Below are 24,825 nucleotides of genomic sequence, written 5' to 3' on the forward strand. Positions count from 1 at the left end.
TCAGCAGTAAACCGACCAGTAGATGAGGTTGAAGAAGATGTAGGATCCGGGGAAGATCATGCGGGAGTATTTATCGATGGCGTGCGTGTTCTGGATGATGTTCAGGGCCCGCAGGCTCTTCCTCTTCTTGGCGCCGGTGGACTCGCTGCTCATGGACAGGTGCACCACCATGTGCTCCGACTTGTCCGCGACCTTCTGCTTCTCCTCGGGCTCCTCCTCCGGCACCATGGGCTCCTCGGTGTACCCGGCCAGGCTGTTGGTGTCGGCCTCGCTGTAGGTGCCGTCCAGCATGGTCATGGTTCTGGTCTGCGAGATGCTGCAGGTGCACGGCAACGACTGTCGGGAACAAACAAACAAACATCAACGTTTCCGGCAGATGTTTACCAATGACGTAACACACACACACACGTGGGGTCGGTGCGTGACGCGTGCAACACACCTGAGACCGCGCACGCTCCCTCATCTTGCGCTCACGCCGGTCCTGGACGGTGGACAGGTAGTTGACGGCGGCGTACTCCAGCACGGAGAGGAAGACGAAGACGAAGCTGACCCACAGGTAGATGTCCACCGCCTTGATGTAGGAGACGCGAGGCATGGAGGCGTTCACGCCGGTGATGATGGTGGACATGGTCAGCACGGTGGTGATACCTGCACACACACATCAGTCATCAGAACCCGCCGGTCGGACCTTTACCTGCATCTAGATACAAGAGTTCTGCTGCTGGTTGACCCGCTTTCCTCTCCACCCCAACCGGTCCAGAGAGACGGACGTCTTTCCTGGTTCTGGTCTTGATGAAGGTTTTCCCTCCTGGTTCCGGTCCTGATGGAGGTCTTCCTTCCTGGTTCTGGTCCTGATGGAGGTTTTCCCTCCTGGTTCTGGTCCTGATGGAGGTTTTCCCTCCTGGTTCTGATCCTGATTGTTGTAGTGTAGGACAAACAAGGACCCAAGTGCAGATTGGATGTGGATACTAGGACAGGTTTATTGTTCTCCTGGGCAGAATGGTAGGTGGCCAGGCAGGCAGGTTGGCGGGCAGGCAGGCAAGAATCATGCACTGGTGACAGAACAGACAGTTGTGAAACAAGCAGTTTAAATTCTTAAGCAGAAATGCTGCAATGGCCGAGAGCTGTTACCACAGATGAAACAACAATCAGGCGATGACTGGTGAACTGAGCTGGCCTTTTATCTTGCTGCTGCTGATTACCCGATGAGAACCTGGTGTGGACTTGATTGCCAGGGAAACAGGCACACCCACTGCAGCACAGGTCAGAGCAGGAACCACAACAGTACCCCCCCCTCCACGGGAGCCACCGGGCGACCGAAACTTCTCCGGATGAGCACGACGAAAATCCCGGACCAGGGAGGCATCCAGAATAAATGAGCGCGGAACCCAGGCACGCTCCTCAGGACCATACCCCTCCCAGTCCACCAGAAACTGGAAGCCACGACCCCGACGCCGCACATCCAGGAGACGCCGGACAGAATAGGCAGGGCGACCCGCCACAAGCCGGGCGGGAGGAGGGGGTCTGGAAGGAGGGACGAGAGGACTGGAGGGACGAGAGGACTAGAGGAAACAGGCTTGAGTTGGGAGACATGGAAAGAAGGGTGGACTCTCATGGAACTGGGGAGTTTCAGTTTGACCACGGTGGGATTAATGATCCGCTCAACCTCAAAAGGACCCAAAAAGCGGGGGGGCCAACTTCTTGGCATCAGTACGCAATGGAATGTTCTTTGCTGATAACCAAACCTTTTGGCCAGGTGCGTAATGGGGTCCAGGAGTCCGATGACGATCCGCCATGCGGCGGGTACGTACGGAGGCATGAAGGAGCGCAGTTCGAGCCTTCCTCCAAATCCGTCGGCAGCGGCGGATGTGTAGCTGGACCGACGGCACAGAAACCTCCACCTCCTGTGCTGGAAACAGGGGCGGCTGATATCCCAGGGAGCATTCGAAAGGTGATAAGCCTGAAGCAGAAGAGGTAAGGGAGTTGTGAGCATACTCTACCCAGTCCAGATGGTCACACCAGGAGGAGGGGTTGGACTCAGCCACACATCTCAGGGCAGTTTCCAGATCCTGATTAGACCTCTCAGCCTGGCCATTGGTCTGGGGATGGAAACCAGACGACAGGCTCACAGTGGCCCCGAGTGAGTGACAAAACGACTTCCATACCTGGGATGTAAATTGGGGTCCTCTGTCTGATACTATGTCTGTGGGCAGACCATGGAGCCGAAAGACATGATGAACAAGTAAGTTGGCTGTCTCCTTGGCAGTAGGAAGTTTGGGAAGGGCAATAAAGTGAACAGCTTTGGAAAAGCGATCAACAACTGTGAGGATGGTGGTGTTACCTCTTGAGGCTGGAAGACCAGTGACGAAGTCCAGAGCAATGTGCGACCAGGGTCTGCTTGGAACAGGTAATGGACGAAGAAATCCTGCAGGTGGCTGATGCGATGACTTACTGCGTGCACACGTCGTACAGGCTGCAACAAACTCCCGGACATCTTTATCCATTGTGGGCCACCAGAATCTGCGTCTCAGAAAAGAAAGTGTTCGCACAGAACCAGGGTGGCATGCTAGGCGGGAGGAATGTCCCCACTGGAGGACTTGGGAACGTACAGAATTGGGGACATAAAGGCGGTTACGGGGACCTGTGCCAGGGTCAGGCTGTTGCTGTTGGGCCTCTCTAACCCTGTCCTCCACCTCCCAGGAAACAGCGGCTACAACACAGGTTGCAGGTAAGATGGTATCAGGTGAAACTGCAGTCTTGGGTGGAAATTGGCGAGAGAGAGAGTCCGGTTTCTGGTTTTTGGACCCAGGTCTGTATGACAGCGTGAAGTGGAATCGATTGAAGACAAGAGACCAACGGGCCTGTCGGGGATTCATTTGTCTAGCAGACTGTAGGTATTCCAGGTTCTTATGGTCAGTCCAGATGAGGAATGGCACTTTGGATCCCTCCAACCAATGGCGCCACTGCTCCAGGGCGAGTTTGATGGCTAAGAGTTCCCTATCACCGACATGGTAGTTCTGCTCAGCTGGTGTTAGACGTCGAGAGAAAAAGGCACAAGGATGTAACTTCTGAGAATCTGGGGATCGTTGGGACAAGACAGCTCCAACGCCGACATCTGAAGCATCAACCTCCACCACAAATTGATGGTTGAGATCAGGGTGGAGGAGGACAGGAGCAGTGGTGAATATATCCTTTAACTTGACAAAAGCCTGAGCCGCCGGCTCAGACCAGACAAATGGGACTGTAGGCGATGTAAGTCTTGTCAGGGGAGCTGCGATGCGGCTATAATTGCGAATGAATCTGCGATAAAAATTAGCAAAACCCAAGAAACGTTGCAGCTGCTTGACAGAAGTTGGGACTGGCCATTCGGTAACAGCTTTGACCTTCTCAGGATCTGCTCGGACCTGCCCACTCTCAAAAATGTATCCGAGAAAAGAAACAGTGTTCTTATGAAAATCACACTTCTCGGCCTTAACGAATAGGCGATTCTCCAGAAGTCTCTGCAGGACTTGTCGGACATGTTGTATATGTTCGGTGAGGTTGTGGGAAAAGATGAGGATATCGTCTAAATAGACGAAAACAAAACGGTTCAGGAAGTCTCTCAGCACATCATTAACTAAGGCTTGGAAAACAGCAGGGGCATTACAAAGTCCAAAAGGCATGACTCGATACTCAAAATGGCCGAGTGGGGTCTTGAAGGCTGTCTTCCACTCATCTCCCTCTTTTATTCTGACCAGATGATATGCGTTGCGGAGATCTAGCTTTGTGAAGATTGTTGAGCCATGGAGAGAGTTGAAGGCAGACTCAAGTGGCAGAGGATACTTATTCTTTATGGTTATAGCATTTAATCTCCGGTAGTCAATACAAGGCCGAAGAGAACCATCCTTCTTAGAGACAAAGAAAAAACCTGCGCCAACAGGGGAAGAAGAAGGTCTAATTAAACCAGCAGCCAGCGAATCCGAAATATATTTCTCCATGGCCTCAGTCTCTGGCTTAGAAAGATTGTACAGACGACTGGCTGGCAACGGAGCCCCAGGTAACAAGTCTATGGCGCAGTCATATGGTCGGTGAGGAGGAAGAGAAAGGGCCCTCTCTTTACTGAACACCTCAGCGAGGTCATGGTAGGCTAGAGGAATGTCTGACAAATCCTTAGAAGTGGGACAATGACTGGTAGTGGTTATACCAGATGGGACGGCAGAGTGAAGACAAGTTGCATGACAATAAGAACTCCAGTTAATAATCCTCCCAGTAGACCAATCCAGATGGGGGTTGTGTAACGATAACCAGGGGTGTCCTAAAACCAGGGGTGAATTTGGTGAGTTTACAACAAAGAAACTGATAAACTCCTGGTGATTTCCCGAAACAATTTGTTTAACCGGAACAGACTCTTGGGTGATGGAGTAAAGAATGCTACCATCCAGAGCCCGGGCAGAAACAGGAGGGAAGAGAGACTCCAGGTCTAGATTAATCCTTGCAGCCCATTCCTTGTCAATAAAGTTTGCTTCAGCTCCAGAATCCACTAAAGCCTGTACTGGATGAGAGAAACCCTTGACATATAGCACCGCTGGAATGAGTGTCTTTGTGTGGGGAATTACCTTTGGAGTGGTGGTCGTCAGTACTCCCACAGCTACTGACGACCCAGATCTTTTGGCCGTTCTGTGCAGACAGCTCTCTGGTGTCCTGGTCTTCCACAATAAAAACAAACGCCGGTGTCCCTCCTCCTCTGTCGTTCCTCCGTGGACAGATGAGCTCGGCCCAGCTGCATGGGCTCCTCGGACTGTGTTGTGCTAGGAAGGGAAGGGCGGACCGCTCCGATGGTGGAGCCGGGAAAATACAGCTCAGAACGAGTCTGCCGCTCTCTGTCTCTCTCCCGTAAGCGGTTGTCCAGCCTTATTGAGAGGGAAACCAGGTCGTCCAGGGAATCTGATGCATCACGGGTGGCAAGCTCATCCTTAAGCCGGCTGCTTAAACCATTTGTGAAGATTCCACAAAGAGCCTGATCATTCCAGCCCGAATCCGCAGCCGCAGTCCTGAAATCCACAGCAAACTCAGCAACACTCATTTTTCCTTGTCGGAGATTAATCAGCCGCTTAACGGCATCGCCCCCTCTCACTGGATGGTCAAACACCTTCTTCATCTCATCCATAAAAGCTGGATAAGACATGTGCCTGAAACCCTGCCGTTCAAACGCTGCTTCTGCCCATGACAAAGCCTTGCCCTCCAGAAGTCCGATGACATAGGAGATCTTGGATTTGTCACTGGCATAAGTGATGGGCTTCTGGTCAAACACAAGTGAGCATTGGAGTAAGAACCCTCTACATTTACCCAGATCCCCGGCATAAGGTTTGGGGTCCGGGATGTGTGTCTCTCTTACCGGGGTGGCAGAAGCGGTAGGATGCCTGGATGAGTCAGGAACCTGTTGCTGATCGGGAGCAGGCTGTACCAGACCAGCCACATGACTGGTGAGTTGAGACAACTGCGTAAGGATGGTGTGGTAATTCTGGTCCAAAGTTAGAAGCATCTGCTCATGTCGAGCTAAGTGAGCATTCTGACCGGATAGGGCTTGCTGAAGTTGTCCGGCGGCGCCTTCTGGGTTAGAATCTGCTGGATCCATACCTGATGGCCTGATTGTTCTGTTGTAGTGTGGGACAAACAAGGACCCAAGTGCAGATTGGATGTGGATACTAGGACAGGTTTATTGTTCTCCTGGGCAGAATGGTAGGTGGCCAGGCAGGCAGGTTGGCGGGCAGGCAGGCTGGTTGGCGGGCAGGCAGGCAGGTTGGCGGGCAGGCAGGCAGGTTGGCGGGCAGGCAGGCAGGTTGGCGGGCAGGCAGGCAAGAATCATGCACTGGTGACAGAACAGACAGTTGTGAAACAAGCAGTTTAAATTCTTAAGCAGAAATGCTGCAATGGCCAAGAGCTGTTACCACAGATGAAACAACAATCAGGCGATGACTGGTGAACTGAGCTGGCCTTTTATTTTGCTGCTGCTGATTACCCGATGAGAACCTGGTGTGGACTTGATTGCCAGGGAAACAGGCACACCCACTGCAGCACAGGTCAGAGCAGGAACCACAACACTGATGGAGGTTTTCCTCCTGGTTCTGGTCCTGATGGAGGTTTTCCTCCTGGTTCTGGTCCTGATGGAGGTTTTCCCTCCTGGTTCCGGTCCTGATGGAGGTTTTCCCTCCTGGTCTGGTCCTGATGGAGGTTTTCCTCCTGGTTCTGGTCCTGATGGAGGTCTTCCTTCCTGGTTCTGGTCCTGATGGAGGTTTTCCCTCCTGGTTCTGATCCTGATGGAGGTTTTCCTCCTGGTTCTGGTCCTGATGGAGGTTTTCCTTCCTGGTTCTGGTCCTGATGGAGGTTTTCCTCCTGGTTCTGGTCCTGATGGAGGTTTTCCTCCTGCTTCTGGTCCTGATGGAGGTTTTCCCTCCTGGTTCCGGTCCTGATGGAGGTTTTCCTCCTGGTTCTGGTCCTGATGGAGGTTTTCCCTCCTGGTTCTGGTCCTGATGGAGGTTTTCCTTCCTGGTTCTGGTCCTGATGGAGGTTTTCCCTCCTGGTTCTGATCCTGATGGAGGTTTTCCTTCCTGGTTCTGGTCCTGATGGAGGTTTTCCTCCTGGTTCTGGTCCTGATGGAGGTTTTCCCTCCTGGTTCCGGTCCTGATGGAGGTTTTCCCTCCTGGTTCCGGTCCTGATGGAGGTTTTCCTTCCTGGTTCTGGTCCTGATGGAGGTTTTCCTTCCTGGTTCTGGTCCTGATGGAGGTTTTCCTTCCTGGTTCTGGTCCTGATGGAGGTTTTCCTTCCTGGTTCTGGTTCTGATGGAGGTTTTCCCTCCTGGTTCTGGTCCTGATGAAGGTTTTCCTTCCTGGTTCTGGTCCTGATGGAGGTTTTCCTTCCTGGTTCTGGTCCTGATGGAGGTTTTCCTTCCTGGTTCTGGTTCTGATGGAGGTTTTCCTTCCTGGTTCTGGTTCTGATGGAGGTTTTCCCTCCTGGTTCTGGTTCTGATGGAGGTTTTCCTCCTGGTTCTGGTCCTGATGAAGGTTTTCCCTCGTGGTTCTGGTTCTGATGGAGGTTTTCCTTCCTGGTTCTGGTCCTGATGGAGGTTTTTCTCCTTGGTTCTGGTGCAGATCAGGACTGAGGACTGAATGAGGTGGTTTTAGTTTGGTTTTATTTTAACAGGTTTATTTAAACAGTTATTATATTGTGGATCTTCTTGGACTGATCCGAAGTGAGTCCATCCAGAACCTGCAGAGCCGCCTGGTGATGTGGAGATGGTCTCAGCGGAGGAGACGGAACGACTGATATAAATCCAAGCAGCAGGAGATCAGAGGAGCAGCGAGAGGCTCCCAGCAGGAGGCGGGAAGTTCCCGTTGGTGGACGGGTGTCCCTGCCAGCTTCCGGCTCTTCAAAGCCTTCAGACGTTCCTCACCTAAAGAAACGCGGGCCGGGACGGCGCGGCGGTCGATCCAGAATGACACCCAGGACAGCATCACCATGAGCGTGGCGGGGAAGTAGGTCTGCAGCAGGAAGAAGAAGATGTGGCGTCGCAGGGTGAAGTTGATGTACAGACGGTTGTACCAGCCTGGGAACGCAGAGAGACCAGATCAGAACTTTATTATCCTGACAAACAACAACACAGACATGATCAGACTGGCAGAGAAGACAACAACAACAACAACAACAACAAGCCAAAACAAACAGAATGATCACATATCAGCAGCTCAGCATCACATTAAACGCTACATTAATAAACCAGTCGCCTGGCGACGGGCGTCTTCATCGGACCTCCGGAAGGCGGTCAAACTGCTGGAGGGGATGATGATGAAGATGATGATGAAGATGATGATGATGATGATGATGAAGATGATGATGAAGATGATGTTGATGTTGATGATGATGGCCGAACCGCTCCTCTCAGTTGTCTGCTGCATAAAACAGCTGAATCCTCCTACTCGGACCAGACTATGCGATCTGCTGCTGTTTCCATAGCAACGATACAAAATAATGCCGATGAAAAACTTCTGCTAAAGAGTCGTTAAGTCGTTAAGTCGAGAAGCGTTTGTTTTACAGTTTTCATAAAAGCAACATGTCTGACATTTTCACTGTGTTTCCGTTGCAGGGTGTTGAGTCTATAAAACCGCCGGTCTCGTATGATCCGGTCCAACGCTCTGAGGAAGGATGACATAAAAAACGTTTCGCGTTTCGGAGCCGCTATTCACGGCCAGTTCATCCGGTTTCGTGTAAATGCGACAAAGAGTGTCTCCATTCCACTTTCATGATATAAATCTAAACGGAAACAGCTGAAAAAATTCCTCCTCATGCAAGGCCGGATTATCCGATGGGCATTATGGACACAGGCCCAGGGGCCCACGCCCACTTTGGGGCCATTGTGGGGAAAACACCAGCAGTTTGGAAACTAAATGTACATAAAAGCCAGAAAGTTACACCACAGTGTCCAGCGTATTGCTATTGGTACCACTGGCTGAGAGATGTTAGAAATGTCATTTCACACTGTATCATTCACCATTTTCACAATTTTGTGGTGGAGAAGGGGCCCCTGGATTCCTCTGGGCCCCAGGGCCTGTGCACTTTTAATCCGGCCCTGTCTTCATGTGAGCGTAAATTCTTTTCAGTGACTTTTGAGAGTCTTTTCTCTTTAGCTGTTTTTATGAGCAGGTTTTTATTGTGATATTTCAGTTTTGCACTCAACACAGCAAGAGTTGCAGAAACGTAAAAGTTCTCCTACTTTTCTAGGACCAGAGATTCTGCTGGACTCCTTTTAAAGTTCAAACATTTTTCACTACATTAAACTGATGTTGCTAAAATTTCCACTCAGTGAAGCAGCAGTTTGTTGTAGAAGTAATAAAAGTTTTTATTCTTATAAATAAGTCCCGCTGCATTTCTATAAACCTAGAACCGGTCACATGACCAGCTCATTCCAGGTAAAGATGGTGCGGCGTGTATGGACGGAGGAGGAGATGAAATTCTTTTACAAAACTTCAGTTTGAAAGCAAACAGCAGTGACATGCTGAGGTTTACAAGACGTTAGGAAGAGAAGTGAGGGAGAAGCCGTGGGAAACGCTGGAGGCCTTCCATCAGCCGTAACTCCAGACTTTATGAGAATTACAGCTCATGTGCTGAACGCTGTGCATTAAAACACATGCTGAAACTTCACAAATATGGCTTTTATGTTGGGAAACAAAAAGCAGCAACAGAAACACAGAGAGGTAGAACTATAAATATCCAGAAGGAGCTCCCAACTTCATGTCCTGCTGGTCAAACAGGACACTGAGTGGACTTGTCCTTCCCATAGACCAGTGTTTCTCAATTCCAGTCCTCAGACCTCCTGCCATGCCTGTTTTTGACATGATCCTCCTCCAAAGCACCTGAGTCAGATTATTCAACTTCCTCGTAAAGTTCTTTGCAGCCTGTTAACGAGTCCTTTATTTCATTCAGGTGTGTTCAGGTAGGGTTGCCTATAAAACATGCAGGGCAGGGGGGCCCGAGAAACACTGCCATAGACTGTATATAAAAGATGGGTGGAGCCTCCATGATGTCACCCGTAGGTTTCTGAAGAGCTGAATTGAAGCTCGGTGGGCGGTTCCTACCATCACCATCTTGGCAGGGGCATGCATGTCGTCTCACCTGGAAAATACAAATATGGGCAAAGAGGTGGAGCTGAGAGGGGGGCTGTGAGCGTCATGGTGGATGATTGACATCGAGCGAACTCCGAGCTTTCTGTCGCTAAGAGCTAACTGAGCTAACCTGGAGATAACAGGAGCTAACCAGCTAATGGCGGTAAGCAGGCTAAAGCTAAGTCACGTTGTTAACCGGCTAAAAACCGCAGTTGTTCTACGTTCTTCTGACTTGAAGTGGGAGATCGGGTACCTGTCAATCAAAAAGACACGCCCCTAAATATGCCGAACTTCGAGATTAAATTACTTTTAAACAGGCGAGTTAGAAAAAAATTCACTCCCCCCACAGTTGTCATGAAGGTAAACCTGACCTATTAAACCTAAGATGGATTTTTGTACCAGGCTGTAAACATGTTTATTTCTGCTGTAAACGTGTTTATTTCTGCTGTAAACGTGTTTATTTCTGCTGTAAACATGTTTATTCCTGCTGTAAAGGTGTTTATTCCTGCTGTAAAGGTGTTTATTCCTGCTGTAAACGTGTTTATTTCTGCTGTAAACGTGTTTATTTCTGCTGTAAACATGTTTATTCCTGCTGTAAAGGTGTTTATTCCTGCTGTAAACATGTTTATTTCTGCTGTAAACATGTTTATTTCCGCTGTAAACGTGTTTATTCCTGCTGTAAACATGTTTATTTCTGCTGTGAAGTTGGTCTTTTTAACATGGGAGTCTATGGGGATATGCTCTGTTTTGCAGCCCCTAGTGGATGAAGAGGGAACTGCAGTTTTATACACTTCTGCATCGGCTTCACTTTTAACCGCCGGAGGCTCCGTCCATCTTTTATATACGGTCCAGAATCTACACGACTAAAATCTGCTTTTTGAAGGCTGATGAGCCGAGGTTAGAAGCTCTGACGGAGGTGAAACTGAGGAACCTGACAGCTGTGGAGAACATCTGGACTAACGTTCGGAAAGCGTCCTTCTGTCGGTCTGCAGCTGTCAGCTCTCAGAAACCCATTTCCATGTTCTTCCTCCTCCCACGGACAGAAATACGCGGTTGATCTCCCTACAGACCCCCCGCCCCCCTGGTGGGAAGGACTCGTCTCTGCTTCCTGTCTGTTTCCATGAAAAGTTCTGAAAATATGATGAGAATATTTGATGTCGGCTGCAAAATGAAGAAACAAACCAGCAGCAGCAGAATGAATGTGACGCATCAGACGTCATGCTTCTGTCTGGCGTCATGTGACTGGCGGCGACGCACCTGTGCTGCTATAGAAGGCCAGGCGAGACGTGGTGTGGAACTTCTGGATGAGGAACTGGGATAAGGAGATCCTGTCGTCGGTGCTGAGGGACTCGTCGCCGCTCTTCCAGTAAAGCATCAGGTCTTCGTCTGTGTAGGCGTCTGGAAAACAGAAGCAGTCACAGCTGTTTACAGAACATCTGGCGCGGAACCTCCAGGTTCTGCTGCTCCTGGTTCCGTTCCACCTCCTGCGGATTCTAACCAGCGAACCTTTCAGGTCGTCATGCTTCAATTGTTTAATGGGTTTAATATCAACTGGTTTTAGTGTGAATAGGATTTAATACAAACTGGTTCTTTCTGAATTGGAATTGATGTGAACCAGATTCAGTGCAAACTGGATTAAACCAGATCAACAGGAATGAACGTAAACTGGTCACACTTTTCCTTCTTACTGGTCCATTCTCTCCTAAATGGAAACCAAATAAAAGTTTTTAGCTGAAAACCTAAATGAAGAAGTTCTGATGAACCTGGTTCTGTCTAAACTACCTGTAATCCGTCCACATGGCTAACTGGTATGAAACCAGAATGGCTGACGTTGGTTCTGGACGTCTGCTGAGAGACAGGACCTTCTGGACCAGTTCCGTCAGGTCTGGCAGTCGGTGCCAGATCTACCCGGTTCTCTCTCATCCTCGCCGTGTTCTCTAACTTTATTCCACTTTGAAGGTGTGTTTTGGACGAGTTTGCAGGTTTATTCTTTCCTGTTTGTTTGTTGGGAGAATCCAGCTGAGACGTCTGACTTTCTTTTCATCCAGAAGCCGCTTCGCTTTCATGTGAGGATGACTGACACCCGGGGAATTAGTGAAAACCTCAGACTGAGTGTGTCTGCTCTGCAGGAAGAACAGCGAGCATCTCGTAGGACTCGTCGCCAACATGGCAGTAAGTTCTGGCTGGAAACGGAGCTCGCTGTTACATAACGAGTCACAGCGGCGAGGAGGAACCCGCTTCCAGTCAGGTGGGACCCATCAGACTTCCTCCCACCAGAGAAGCCAAACAGAACATGTCGGTTTACAGTAAACAAGCAGGATTTTCTGTTTTTATATCTAATTGGAGCCTAAACTTCAACCCGAGCTTCTGAAGAAATGTTTCTGTGTGGATGTCGGTAAAAACAGCGTCTCATCAACATGTTTTACTCTTAACAGAAACAACAGATCACATGAATATTCATGAGCTGTGGTGGATGCAGGATGTGGTCCAGCGTGGTCCTGCCGGACCAGTTCTCTTGTTCCACCATCAGGATGTGGTCCTGCTGGACCAGTTCTCCTGTTCCACCATCAGGATGTGGTCCTGCTGGACCAGTTCTCCTGTTCCACCATCAGGATGTGGTCCTGCTGGACCAGTTCTCCTGTTCCACCATCAGGATGTGGTTCAGCATGGTGGAAGGTCTTCCCTGAAAGAGAGGTTGTCTGGATGGGAGCAGATGTTTCAGCATTGATGGAGCTTCCCAGATGTGGAAGCTGCCCACGCCATCGGCACTAATGCAACCCCATCCCATCAGAGATGCAGGCTGATAACAAGCTGGATGCTCCCTCTCCTCTTTAGTCTGCAGGACACGCCGTCCATGCTGTCCACAAACTATTCCACATCTTCATCCAGGTTTCCACTCAGAACATTTTAAATGAGCTTTGGTCCAGAGAAGACGGCGTGTTTCTGGATCCTCTTCACATATGATGGAGCTTTAACCTGCATGTTATGAAGGAGGAGAAGGGCATGTTTAGTCGTGTGTCTGTGTGTGTCTGTGTGTGTGTGATCAGAAGGTGGCGTCCATCATGAAAAGTAAAATCTAAACATGAAGTTTAAATGAATTCAGATGTTAAAAAAACACTGAATGTGAGAAAAACACGAGTCGAAGTAAAAGCATTAAAGCTTAAAGGTTTTTAGTTTTCCTCCGGACGGCATCGTCTGTTACTTCCCGTTTGGCTCCGCCCTCCAGCCGAACATCACAAACACACACACACACACACACACACACACACACACACACACACACACACACACACACACACACACACACCATCGTCTCACTGATGGATTCACAGGAAAACTTTAGTTTCCACAACGACATTTTAACTTTCCTGTTTCTCCGTGTTCCAGCAGAAACCAGAGAAGAACACAGAGACATGACGAGCTGCAGGGGGTCCTCACATCCGCGGAGCCCCCGCAGCATGTGTGTGCATGTGTGTGTGCGTGTGTGTGTGTGTGTGTGTGTGTGTGTGAACGCCGTTTCATCCGCATGTCTGACTGCAGTTAATAACTCAGATGTTTGTGTTGCAGCAGAACTTCGGACTGAATTCAGATGAAGTCCACGGTTTGACCCCACGCTGCGTGCTTCACGTGCACGCTGCAGAGCGTGCACGTGAAGCTGAGGCTCTACAACAGCCTTGGTGGTAAAAGTGTTTTTTTAAGCGTGTTTGTGATTAATAAGGTCTGATAAAGAAGCTGCAGCGCTTCCTGCAGCCATCTTCTTCTCTGCTCTCCAACTCATTAAGTTGTGAGAGTCTGCCCCCCCCCCCCGCTGTGAGCTGCTCTCTTTACTTCAGGAGCTGGAAGACTTTTAAAGCTTTTATCTTTACATGTGGTAATTTTTCAGCCTCATATCCTCCAACTTCTTCTGTTGATGTTTTGAAGCTGAACTGGGTTCAGATGAGCTCTGATGCATTGGAGGCTGTGGTACTGGTGCCCCCCCCACCCCGTGAAACGGCCCCCGGTGGCAGCTCCGTCTTTCCTGGGAATATCTTTGATGTCTTAAAAAATAAAGACATGAAAGTCAGAAAATTTGTCCTGCTGGTTGAGTTTACAGATAAGCAGGTAGCGGCCACCCGTCCCGCCTCAGAAGGACCTGAAGTTTCAGAACTTCATCAGGACCCTGAACTACTTTCATGGAGCTGAGCAGCCAATCAGACGCTGACGTGGGCCATGAGCTCACGACCATCAATGAGCTTAAAATCACTTGTTTCTGGTTGAACCACCAAAGATCCCTCCGTCCACGGTGGTTCAGCGGGTGCAGCGACGACCACCAGGTTCTGGTCCAAAACACTGGAGATCTCCTTCCAACGTGAAGTCACCACCTGCTGCCGTCCGGGTCATGATGATGTCACCAGTTAGCCCCTCCTCCAAATGAAAATGCCCCTCCCTCACCCTAACCAGCTGCTGATCTAATCTAGGGTTCAGTTACAGCGCTGGCAGGTGTTGCCTGGTCCAGATGTGGTCCAGATGTCTACTGCTGGCCTGAATGTGGTCCAGATGTGGTCCAGATGTCTACTGCTGGCCTGAATGTGGTCCAGATGTGGTCCAGATGTCTACTGCTGGCCTGAATGTGGTCCAGATGTGGTCCAGATGTCTACTGCTGGCCTGAATGTGGTCCAGATGTGGTCCAGATGTGGTCCAGATGTCTACTGCTGGCCTGGATGTGGTCCAGATGTGGTCCAGATGTCTACTGCTGGCCTGAATGTGGTCCAGATGTCTACTGCTGGCCTGGATGTGGTCCCGATGGCTACTGCTGGCCTGAATGTGGTCCAGATGTGGTCCAGATGTCTACTGCTGGCCTGAATGTGGTCCAGATGTGGTCCAGATGTGGTCCAGATGTCTACTGCTGGCCTGGATGTGGTCCAGATGTGGTCCAGATGTCTACTGCTGGCCTGAATGTGGTCCAGATGTCTACTGCTGGCCTGGATGTGGTCCCGATGGCTACTGCTGGCCTGGGTGTGGTCCCGATGGCTACTGCTGGCCTGGGTGTGGTCCCGATGTCTACTGCTGGCCTGAATGTGGTCCAGATGTCTACTGCTGGCCTGAATGTGGTCCAGATGTCTACCACAGGCCTGGATGTGGTCCCGATGGCTACTGCTGGCCTGGATGTGGTCCAGATGTGGTCCAGATGTCTACCACAGGCCTGGATGTGGTCCAGATGTGGTCCAGATGTCTACCACAGGCCTGGATGTGGTCCCAATGTCTACTGCTGGCCTGGATGTGGTCCGGATGTTGTCCAGACATGGTCCAGATGTAGTCCAGATGTGGTCCAGATGTCTACTGCAGGCCTGGATGTGGTCCGGATGTGGTCCAGATGTGGTCCAGATGTCTACCACAGGCCTGGATGTGGTCCAGATGTCTACTGCAGGCCTGGATGTGGTCCCGATGGCTACCACAGGCCTGGATGTGGTCCAGATGTCTACTGCAGGCCTGGATGTGGTCCAGATGGCTACCACAGGCCTGGATGTGGTCCAGATGTCTACTGCAGGCCTGGATGTGGTCCCGATGTCTACTGCAGGCCTGGATGTGGTCCGGATGTGGTCCAGATGTGGTCCAGATGTAGTCCAGATGTCTACCACAGGCCTGGATGTGGTCCCGATGTCTACTGCAGGCCTGGATGTGGTCCGGATGTGGTCCAGATGTGGTCCAGATGTAGTCCAGATGTCTACCACAGGCCTGGATGTGGTCCCGATGTCTACTGCAGGCCTGGATGTGGTCCCGATGTCTACTGCAGGCCTGGATGTGGTCCCGATGTCTACCACAGGCCTGGATGTGGTCCAGATGTCTACTGCTGGTCTGGATGTGGTCCAGATGTCTACCACAGGCCTGGATGTGGTCCAGATGGCTACCACAGGCCTGGATGTGGTCCAGATGTCTACTGCAGGCCTGGATGTGGTCCAGATGTGGTCCCGATGGCTACTGCAGATCCTGCAGTCCTGAGTTCTTCTTCGGTCCTCCATGGCTGCAGTTTCTGCCTCCGTGCTGAGAGAAGTTTCCAGTTTAAATCCAGTTTCCTGTTGGATCTTTGCTGGTTTTCAGATGAAACTGAACTGGAACAAATGAGGCGTCTTTGTGTCGAAGATCCTGACATTTCTGGTTCATCTCTCCGGTTAGGAGCCGGTTTTCTGCCTGCAAGGCTCTGGAAATGGTCTGGGATAAATACTGAACTGAAAATGCAGGAAAAAGCTGAAAATATCCAAAGAAAAACATCAGAAACCTGGAGAACGTTTGATCGACAACAGTTGAGAAGACGACAACAGACATGAGGACTGGACCAGGACTTAGGATGTTCTGAGGGGAAAAAGTTCCCGGACAACAAAATAATAACAATTTCTTCTGAATATAGATGTTCAAATGGATTTCTACGCCGTCGCCATTGGTGGCGAGGCGTGGACTGAGTTGTGGTGACGGAAGCAGGACCTGGTTTTCAGTGAAACGTTTACTTACAGCTTTCCAGCTCCAGAGAACAGGTCTGAGAATCCAGAGGAAATCGGCTGAAGTCCATGTTGCAGGCTGCCGTCACCGTCACCCTGTTCAACAACAGAAACATCATCAGCTCAACTCCTGCATGAAGCTCTGCATCAGGCTGAAGCAGGAACAAAAGTCAAAGCAGGTTGGACAGAAGACCCAGGAACTGCGTTTCCTCATCACCTGCTGATGATACACGCCATCAGAGATTCATATTTCACTGTTTATGATGGACTCTCTCTCCTCAGTCATTCTGAAGCTAGCTCCACCGCCATGGCTCGGTGGCGCCGGGGTCTTCTAGCTGACTGAGACCGAATGAACTTGAGTCTGAATATGCTGAGATGAATGTGATGATAAGAAAAATGTCTGAACCTCCAGATGGGAAATACAGAGAAAACAGCAAATATGACTTGAAAACAGTATTGAGGGGGTGAAACTTTCTCATACGGATAGAATTCCCAGCACGAATCCTGTTTTAAATCAAATTTGAGTCACGTCTCGTCCTCCTGTGATCCTGACTCCTGCTGGTTTATTTCATTTTGAGCATTGCTGGTTTCTGTGTTGTTCACCTGACAGCAGACTAAAGTTCATTCCTCCAGTTTGTCTTCAGACTGTTGACTGTTGTCACCCTGAGGACTGGTGGTTTAATGACTAATGATGGTATGAGGACTGGTGATGGTTTGAGGACTATTGATGGTTTTAAGGAGTGGTGATGGTATGAGGACGGAGGGTTTGAGAACTACTGATGGTTTGATGACTACTGATGGTTTAAGGACTGATGGTTTGAGGACTGTTGGTTTGAGGACTTCTGATGGTTTGAGGACTGGTGATGGTTTAGGGACTGATGGTCTGAGGACTTCTGATGGTTTGAGGACTGATGTCTGAGGACTACTGATGGTATGAGGACTTCTGATGGTTTGATGACTACGGATGGTTTAAGGACTGATGGTCTGAGGACTTCTGATGGTTTGAGGACTGATGTCTGAGGACTTCTGATGGTTTGATGACTACGGATGGTTTAAGGACTGATGGTCTGAGGACTTCTGATGGTTTGAGGACTGATGTCTGAGGACTACTGATGGTTTGAGGACTGGTGATGGTTTGAGGGCTGTTGGTTTAAGGACTAATGATGGTTTGAGGACTGTTGGTTTAATGACTAATGATGGTATGAGGACTACTGATGGTTTGAGGACTATTGATGGTTTTAAGGAGTGGTGATGGTATGAGGACGGATGGTTTGAGAACTACTGATGGTTTGATGACTACTGATGGTTTAAGGACTGATGGTTTGAGGACTGTTGGTTTAAGGACTAATGGTGGTTTGAGGACTGGTGATGGTATGAGGACTAATGAGTGTTTGAGGACTGGTGATGGTTTCACGACTAAAGGTTTGAGGACTGATGATTTAAGGACGAATGATGGTTTAAGGACGAATGATTCTTTAAGGAGTGGTGATGGTTTGAGGACTGGTGATGGTTTGAGGACTAATGGTGGTTTGAGGACTGGTGATGGTATGAGGACTTATGATGGTTTGAGGACTGGTAATGGTATGAGGACTAATGGTGGTTTGAGGACTGGTGATGGTATGAGGACTTATGATGGTTTGAGGACTGGTGATGGTATGAGGACTTATGATGGTTTGAGGACTGGTGATGGTATGAGGACTTATGATGGTTTGAGGACTGGTGATGGTTTGAGGGTTGATGGTTTGAGGACTGGTGGTTTTATGATCAATGATGGTTTGAGGATTGGTGATGGTTTGAGGACAGATGGTTTGAGGACTGGTGGTTTTATGATCAATGATGGTTTGAGGATTGGTGATGGTTTGAGGACTGGTGGTTTTATGATCAATGATGGTTTGAGGATTGGTGATGGTATGAGGACTAATGGTGGTTTGAGGACTGGTGATGGTATGAGGACTTATGATGGTTTGAGGACTGGTGATGGTATGAGGACTTATGATGGTTTGAGGACTGGTGATGGTTTGAGGGTTGATGATTTGAGGACTAATGAGTGTTTGAGGACTGGTGATGGTTTCAGGACTGATGGTTTCAGGACTGATGGTTTTATGATCAATGATGGTTTGAGGATTGGTGATGGTTTGAGGACTGATGGTTTGAGGACTGATGGTTTGAGGACTGGTGGTTTTATGATCAATGATGGTATGAGGATTGGTGATGGTTTGAGGACTGATGGTTTGAGGACTGATGGTTTGAGGACTGGTGGTTTTATGATCAATGATGGTTTGAGGATTGGTGATGGTATGAGGACTAATGGTGGTTTGAGGACTGGTGATGGTATGAGGACTTATGATGGTTTGAGGACTGGTGATGGTATGAGGACTTATGATGGTTTGAGGACTGGTGATGGTTTGAGGGTTGATGATTTGAGGACTAATGAGTGTTTGAGGACTGGTGATGGTTTCAGGACTGATGGTTTCAGGACTGATGGTTTTATGATCAATGATGGTTTGAGGATTGGTGATGGTTTGAGGACTGATGGTTTGAGGACTGATGGTTTGAGGACTGGTGGTTTTATGATCAATGATGGTATGAGGATTGGTGATGGTTTGAGGACTGATGGTTTGAGGACTGATGGTTTGAGGACTGGTGGTTTTATGATCAATGATGGTTTGAGGATTGGTGATGGTATGAGGACTTATGATGGTTTGAGGACTGGTGATGGTATGAGGACTTATGATGGTTTGAGGACTGGTGATGGTTTGAGGGTTGATGATTTGAGGACTAATGAGTGTTTGAGGACTGGTGATGGTTTCAGGACTGATGGTTTCAGGACTGATGGTTTGAGGACTGGTGATGGTTTGAGGACTGGTGGTTTTATGATCAATGATGGTTTGAGGATTGGTGATGGTTTGAGGACTAATGATGGTTTGAGGACTGATGGTTTGAGGACTGATGGCTCGAGGACTAATGATGGTTTGAGGACTAATGGCTCGAGGACTAATGATGGTTTGAGGACTAATGGCTCGAGGACTAATGGTTTGGGGATTGGTGGTTTTTCTATCAGCAGGCCTCTAACAGAGTTTGGTCTGAAAACAAAGCTTTGTGTGTTTTTACTTTAATCTGTGTGAATCATCTTCAGACACAAACATCACAGTGATTTTGCTTCCACTAGAGACGGGAGCCAGAGATATTTTCACTTGTCCTGTTATCTTTGTAGAAAGAAGCCACGAAAGCCTGAACATGTGTGTGTGTGTGTGTGTGTGTGTGCAGGAAATCCTCCCAGCATGCACTGCAGGGGCAGGCTGCATCCAACTGGGCTTGTCTGCAGATCTTCCTCTGCTCCTCTCGACTGTTTTCGGTTGATTTGGAACAAAAATGACTGCAGATATCATCTTCGATTTCTGCATCAAAACATCAAACTGAGCCGTTTTCAGGAGTTACAATGAAGACGATGATTCTGACACTTGTCTTCTCTTCTTCCTCACTTCACCTGATCTGACTCCTGATCCACTAACTTCTACTCTGAATGCGAGAACCACAGCAGAGATGTCAGGCTGCGTCTTCGTCCGTCTGAAAACTCTGATGGAAGGAATTTATGGCCACATGCTGAAGCTTTGATAAATCCTTCATCAGAATCTCAGAGGAAAATAAATCACTTCTGATCTGAAACTTGCAGGATGTCAGACTGACATCACATCCACGAAATCTGAGAAATACCTAAAAATATTTCATGAGTTACTGTGGTGGGATTTAGAGTTAAACTACAAACATCTGCGGGCGTTGCCAGAGGACTCCTCCTCATCCTCACCTTCCTCCTTCACAGACTGCAGAACTTCCAGCAGAACAAAGATGATAAACAATTAAAAGTTAACACGGCATATGAAGGTTTAGACTTAACTACGAGACAAACAGAACCAGAACTCCTGGTTCACAGAAACCCAGCAACCATATGGGGGTTACCAGACAGAGCCAGCTGGCCCGGGGTGTTTCTGGGACTCACTGGGGGATTTTATCTCCCAGCTGGATCAGGATCAGCTGATCCGAGGGGGCGGCCACAGCTGAAAACCTACTAACACTATTTATCCTACCAGTTTTCCCAACTATTTGTCTTTATTTTGATTATATTTCCCTTTTCTCAGTATTCCAGTTATTTGTTGCTGTTCCCAGCTGTTCCAAAAATTTGTGTCTATTCTTGTTTATTCCGATAATTTCCGTCCACTGGTTCGGCTGGGGTCCAGTCTGACGCCAGCGGCTGATCCACGAACAGAACTTTGGACTCATCAGTTTAACAACATCTGGAAGGAAGATGGCACACAGAGATGACAAACATTCCAGTTTGAAGCTGTTGGACCATTTCTTCCTGACTAAACCGAGACCCAGAACCATGTTTGTGAATCCAGAATGGGTCCAGAACAGAATCTGCTTTCCCAGTACCATGTCCGAGCACCAGTTCTGCTTCACCATGTAGATCTGGGTGACCAAACTGCAGCTATGAGCAGAGGTTTGACTATTTCTGGGTAAAACAAACAGGAAACCCGACGGGTCAGTCATGTCTTTTAATTAGATCTGAAGAAAATGCAGCCTCTAGTGGCTGAGAGAGGAACTGCACATAGTGCGTTAGCAGTAACGGTGGAGCTGAAAAGCAACGTATTGAAGTTCAGCCGCCGTCGTTGTCTAAGTCCAGCCAGGATGTAACAGAAGACTCTTTCTAAAGTGTTTTGAGTAAATTTAAGCCGAAGAGTCGGCATGTATTGGTCTGCAGCAGGAGATGTTACATAGAACGTCACAAATTTTCACCCTGAAGAGGCCTTTCACCGAAATACTTCAGAACAATGTTGGATTAAAGGAAAAAGACTCATGAGTGGCATTTGGTTTCATATTTAATGTTATAAAAATGGTCGTCCTCGCTGCGTTTTCGTCTGGGCGGAGCCTTATCACAGGATCACTCAGCTGCGGGTCAACGTGTCAACACGTTCACAGACAAAAGAAACACCAAGGCAAGTGAGGTATCATAAAACACAAACACATGACTTACCATGGTGATGTATTGTGCTTGTGTGATTGGCTGCCTGAAAAGACGCAACGCCAGTGCCGAACACGGAGTTCTCGTAGAGAGCACTGCTTCCAGTTACGGTTTATCAGAGAGATCCTGTGATTGTTCGGCTCATTCACTCTGCACACTGACTGCAGCAATCAGAACACTCATTGATCTGATTCCACCTGGCCTCATTACTGACCGCCCAAATCCGATAACGACCCGGTGAAACTGGGCCGGGCGACCAACAACTGGTGGTGAAATGGTCTCCACGAGCATGAAGTTTTATATAGAAGTGAGTTTCCACCTCCTGAGGCTGCAGCTGCATCACGCTGTGCTGAAATCAACAGTCATCAGTGGTCCAGCCCCTCACAGAGAGGAGGCCTAACCTCTGTTACCACAGTAACTGTTACCATGGCGACTCCATCACCTACTCCCTGACAGCTTTTTCTTCTGCAAACTCTGAACTGTGACTGTTCCCTGCAGCTAATCCTGGAGCAGCCGTCATGTGATCTTCCAACTAGTTAAAGCAGAAACTTTATGGTTTGGCTCGCCGTGATGTAAAATTCATCAGCCAAGCGTGTTCTGGCAGCTGTCAAGTTATCTCCACGGAGACGTCGGACCAGAACGCAGAACTCTCTGATCGCATGGTGAGGATAATGACTGCAGCTTTAGAAACTGTTGACTGTTGTTAAAGTCTCACTGCAGCAGATATATTAAAAAATAATAACTCCTCCAGACTGGACATTTGATAAGTTTCTACCAAAAAATAAAAACAAAATTCTAATGGCAACTTCTCACAGTCTTCCTCATTTTGTGACTTTGCTCATATTTTATTCCAAACAAAAATAAACTACATATTTGATGTTAAATGCAGTATAAAAGGAACATTTCATCAAGGCAGAAGATCCTTCTATTTACGGTGTATAATCTCATAGGCAGATGCAGGGAACCAGGAGGAATTTCTGTATGACCAGGACAAGGCTGGATGCTGGTGATCTCCTGCACTAAAAGCAGACATGATTCGCTACTGGAATTTTTTTTTTTAAAATTTTTTTTTTTTAACCAAACTTGCTAAATATGCCGAAGTATTGCAACTGTTTTATGCGGTCCTCAGTATACTTTTTATGCTAAACAAATATTATCAAGCTATGGAGTGTTTCTCTACTTCATCTGTCTGAATCAGAATCAGTTAATTAACGTGGATTAAACAACCCAGACGTGCATTATACAGTTTTAATGCACAATACAGAGTCTAAAACACATCCTCCGGGAAGTGAATTAAAACCATGTCATGAATGGCTCCTCGTTTAATCCTTACTTAAATGTTAGTAGTTCCCCGTTTGGCAGATAGTGGTTAAATGTTAGATATGAAAAGTTTGCTATTAGGAATTAGCTGTTAGCAGGTTGCTATTAGCAGTTACGTACTGACAGTTAAATGTTAAATGAGACAGTTAAATGTTACCTGTTCTGAGATAGCAGTTAGATGATAGCTATCAGAAATTTCTTGTTATGATTTAGCTGTTAGCAGGTTGCTATTAGCTGTTAGTTACTGAGAGTTAGCTCATAAATGTTAAATGTTAGAAGTAAAATGTTACACATTAGCAGAGAGCAGTTAGATGATAGCTATCAGAAGTTTCTTGTTATGATTTAGCTGTTAGCCGGTTGTTATTAGCTGTTAGTTACTGAGAGTTAGCTTATAAATGTTAAATGTTAGAAGTAAAATGTCACTCATTAGCAGAGAGCAGTTAGATGATAGCTATGAGTAGTTTCTTGTTATGATTTAGCTGTTAGCAGGTTGCTATTAGCTGTTAGTTACTGAGAGTTAGCTCATAAATGTTAAATGTTAGAAGTAAAATGTTACTCATTAGCAGACAGCAGTCAGATGATAGCTATCAGAAGTTTCCTTTTTATGATTTAGCTGTTAGCAGGTTGCTATTAGCTATTAGATACTGACAATTAGCTAATCGATAAAACATATTAGAAGTAAAATGTTACTCGTTAGCAGACAGCAGTTAGATGTTGGAAATGAAAAGTTAGCTTTTTGGAATAAGTGATTGGAAGTTGGCTGCTAATTGGCTGCTTAACGATATTTCATTAAACTGTTTTTCGCACTGATGCTTTTTATTGTAACAGCTTTACTGTGACAACAAATACAGTGAAGACAATCCATATAAATATGTGTTGTGTTGATATCATTCCACTTTTCAATCACGAACGCCCTGCTGAGACTGTGAGATAAGAACGGGCCTTGAGTGAGATTTTATCATCTTAGAAACTTAGGCCTTAGTGATCTTAGCCTCTGAGAGGCTTGGTGATGTAATAACTCTGAAAACCTTATTTCAGTATGATCACTTAGATAAAGCTGTTCTGAACCATTTTAACCAACAGTACTGCTGACGAAAGTTCCAAGCAGCCCATCTTGTTCACAAATTATGAAGGTCCAACAAAAAGGTTGTCATGGTGACAGTCTCATACAACAAAGGCTCATACACAGTCAAGAACATACTTGTCCCTGAATGTCAACACTAGTTCCAGCCACTGAAAATCACCACCAGCAGAAACTGTGGTTTAAAGTAAACATGTGGTTCTGCCGCATGGTTCTGATCCGTTCTCCCATGTTGCATTGTGACATATCCAGATGAAGGTCCACATATTTGATCTGAGTCAACCAACACTCATTACTGGCTGTTTTTATTTTCCTTTAAATCCTCTGCAGGACAGCTGGAGGGCCACGGCAACATCTGGAAACCCTCCATGCAACGCAGACCTCCCGCTGACCTCAGCTGATCTGCATCACTCAGCTCGCTGCTACCGACACAATTATTCCAAAAATATTCCAGCTTGCAGCTGAAGGCTGAAGCCAAAACGCTGCTCAGTACTCAGCAGAACACATCCAGGCCTCGGATGCAGGACTTAAACCTACAAAAACATTCATAATTCAGATCATTATTCAATCCAAAAACACATCGCAGCTCATCTCTGCTTCAGGTTTAATTGTCTGTCTGCGTGTTATATCTGATGGATCCAACTCAAACTGGTTGGTTCATAAGAAACCAGAGGAACCTGAACATGTTTTCATCCGAAACTAGTGCTTTATAAACTAACAGCAGGAATCTGAAGTCAGTTCTCTGGCAGACAGGAAGTCATTGTAAAGATCTGGAGTTATATGATCCACTGGTATGATTACTGGTCTACTGAGGACTGGAGCTGCTCCAGTCCTCAGTAAGACCAGTAAGACCAGATCTGGACTTACTGCAGCTCCCAACTGGTGACAAAACATGGACGTGACCTCTGAACTCAGTACTGCCCACTAGTAGATGAACTGATTTAATAACCATGGCAACGTAAAAGACAGATGGAAAAGACGTTTGTTTCAAATGTCCTCATTCATGCACTAAGACAGCAGACAGGGACGTGAACAGCAGTTTAGTTTCCATCAACCTGAGAATTACTCAAAACTTAAATATCACACTAAAAAAACTGGTCATGAAAACACTTAGAAACATTTAGAAAAACCTCTCAAACATTGCTAAAAAGTTTTTCTGCTGGTGATTTTTCAGACATGTTTACATCAAGCAGCATATTTAATATCAACAGCATAATTAGGGGCGTGGCCTTTTGAATGACAGGTATCTGATATCCAGAAACAAGAAGGTGGAGTGTATCACAACCGCAGACTTTA

General features: G+C 47.6%; 1 protein-coding gene across 1 annotated transcript in view; it reads right to left on the minus strand.

The window, feature by feature from the left end:
• gabrr2a (gamma-aminobutyric acid type A receptor subunit rho2a) overlaps window positions 1–24,825 on the minus strand; it is a gene marked incomplete at its 3' end in the record, with an annotated part of 41,780 nt that continues 16,955 nt past the window's right edge. The window contains exons 5-9 of the mRNA XM_079261976.1: window positions 16,122–16,204; window positions 10,893–11,033; window positions 7,430–7,582; window positions 440–648; window positions 1–336 (exon numbers count right to left, since the gene is read on the minus strand). Of these exons, the coding sequence (XP_079118102.1) occupies window positions 1–336; window positions 440–648; window positions 7,430–7,582; window positions 10,893–11,033; window positions 16,122–16,204 (922 nt within the window). The remainder of the gene's footprint in view (window positions 337–439; window positions 649–7,429; window positions 7,583–10,892; window positions 11,034–16,121; window positions 16,205–24,825) is intronic.

Source organism: Telmatherina bonti (assembly GCF_933228915.1).
Source record: "Telmatherina bonti genome assembly, chromosome: 22".
NCBI lineage: Eukaryota > Metazoa > Chordata > Actinopteri > Atheriniformes > Telmatherinidae > Telmatherina > Telmatherina bonti.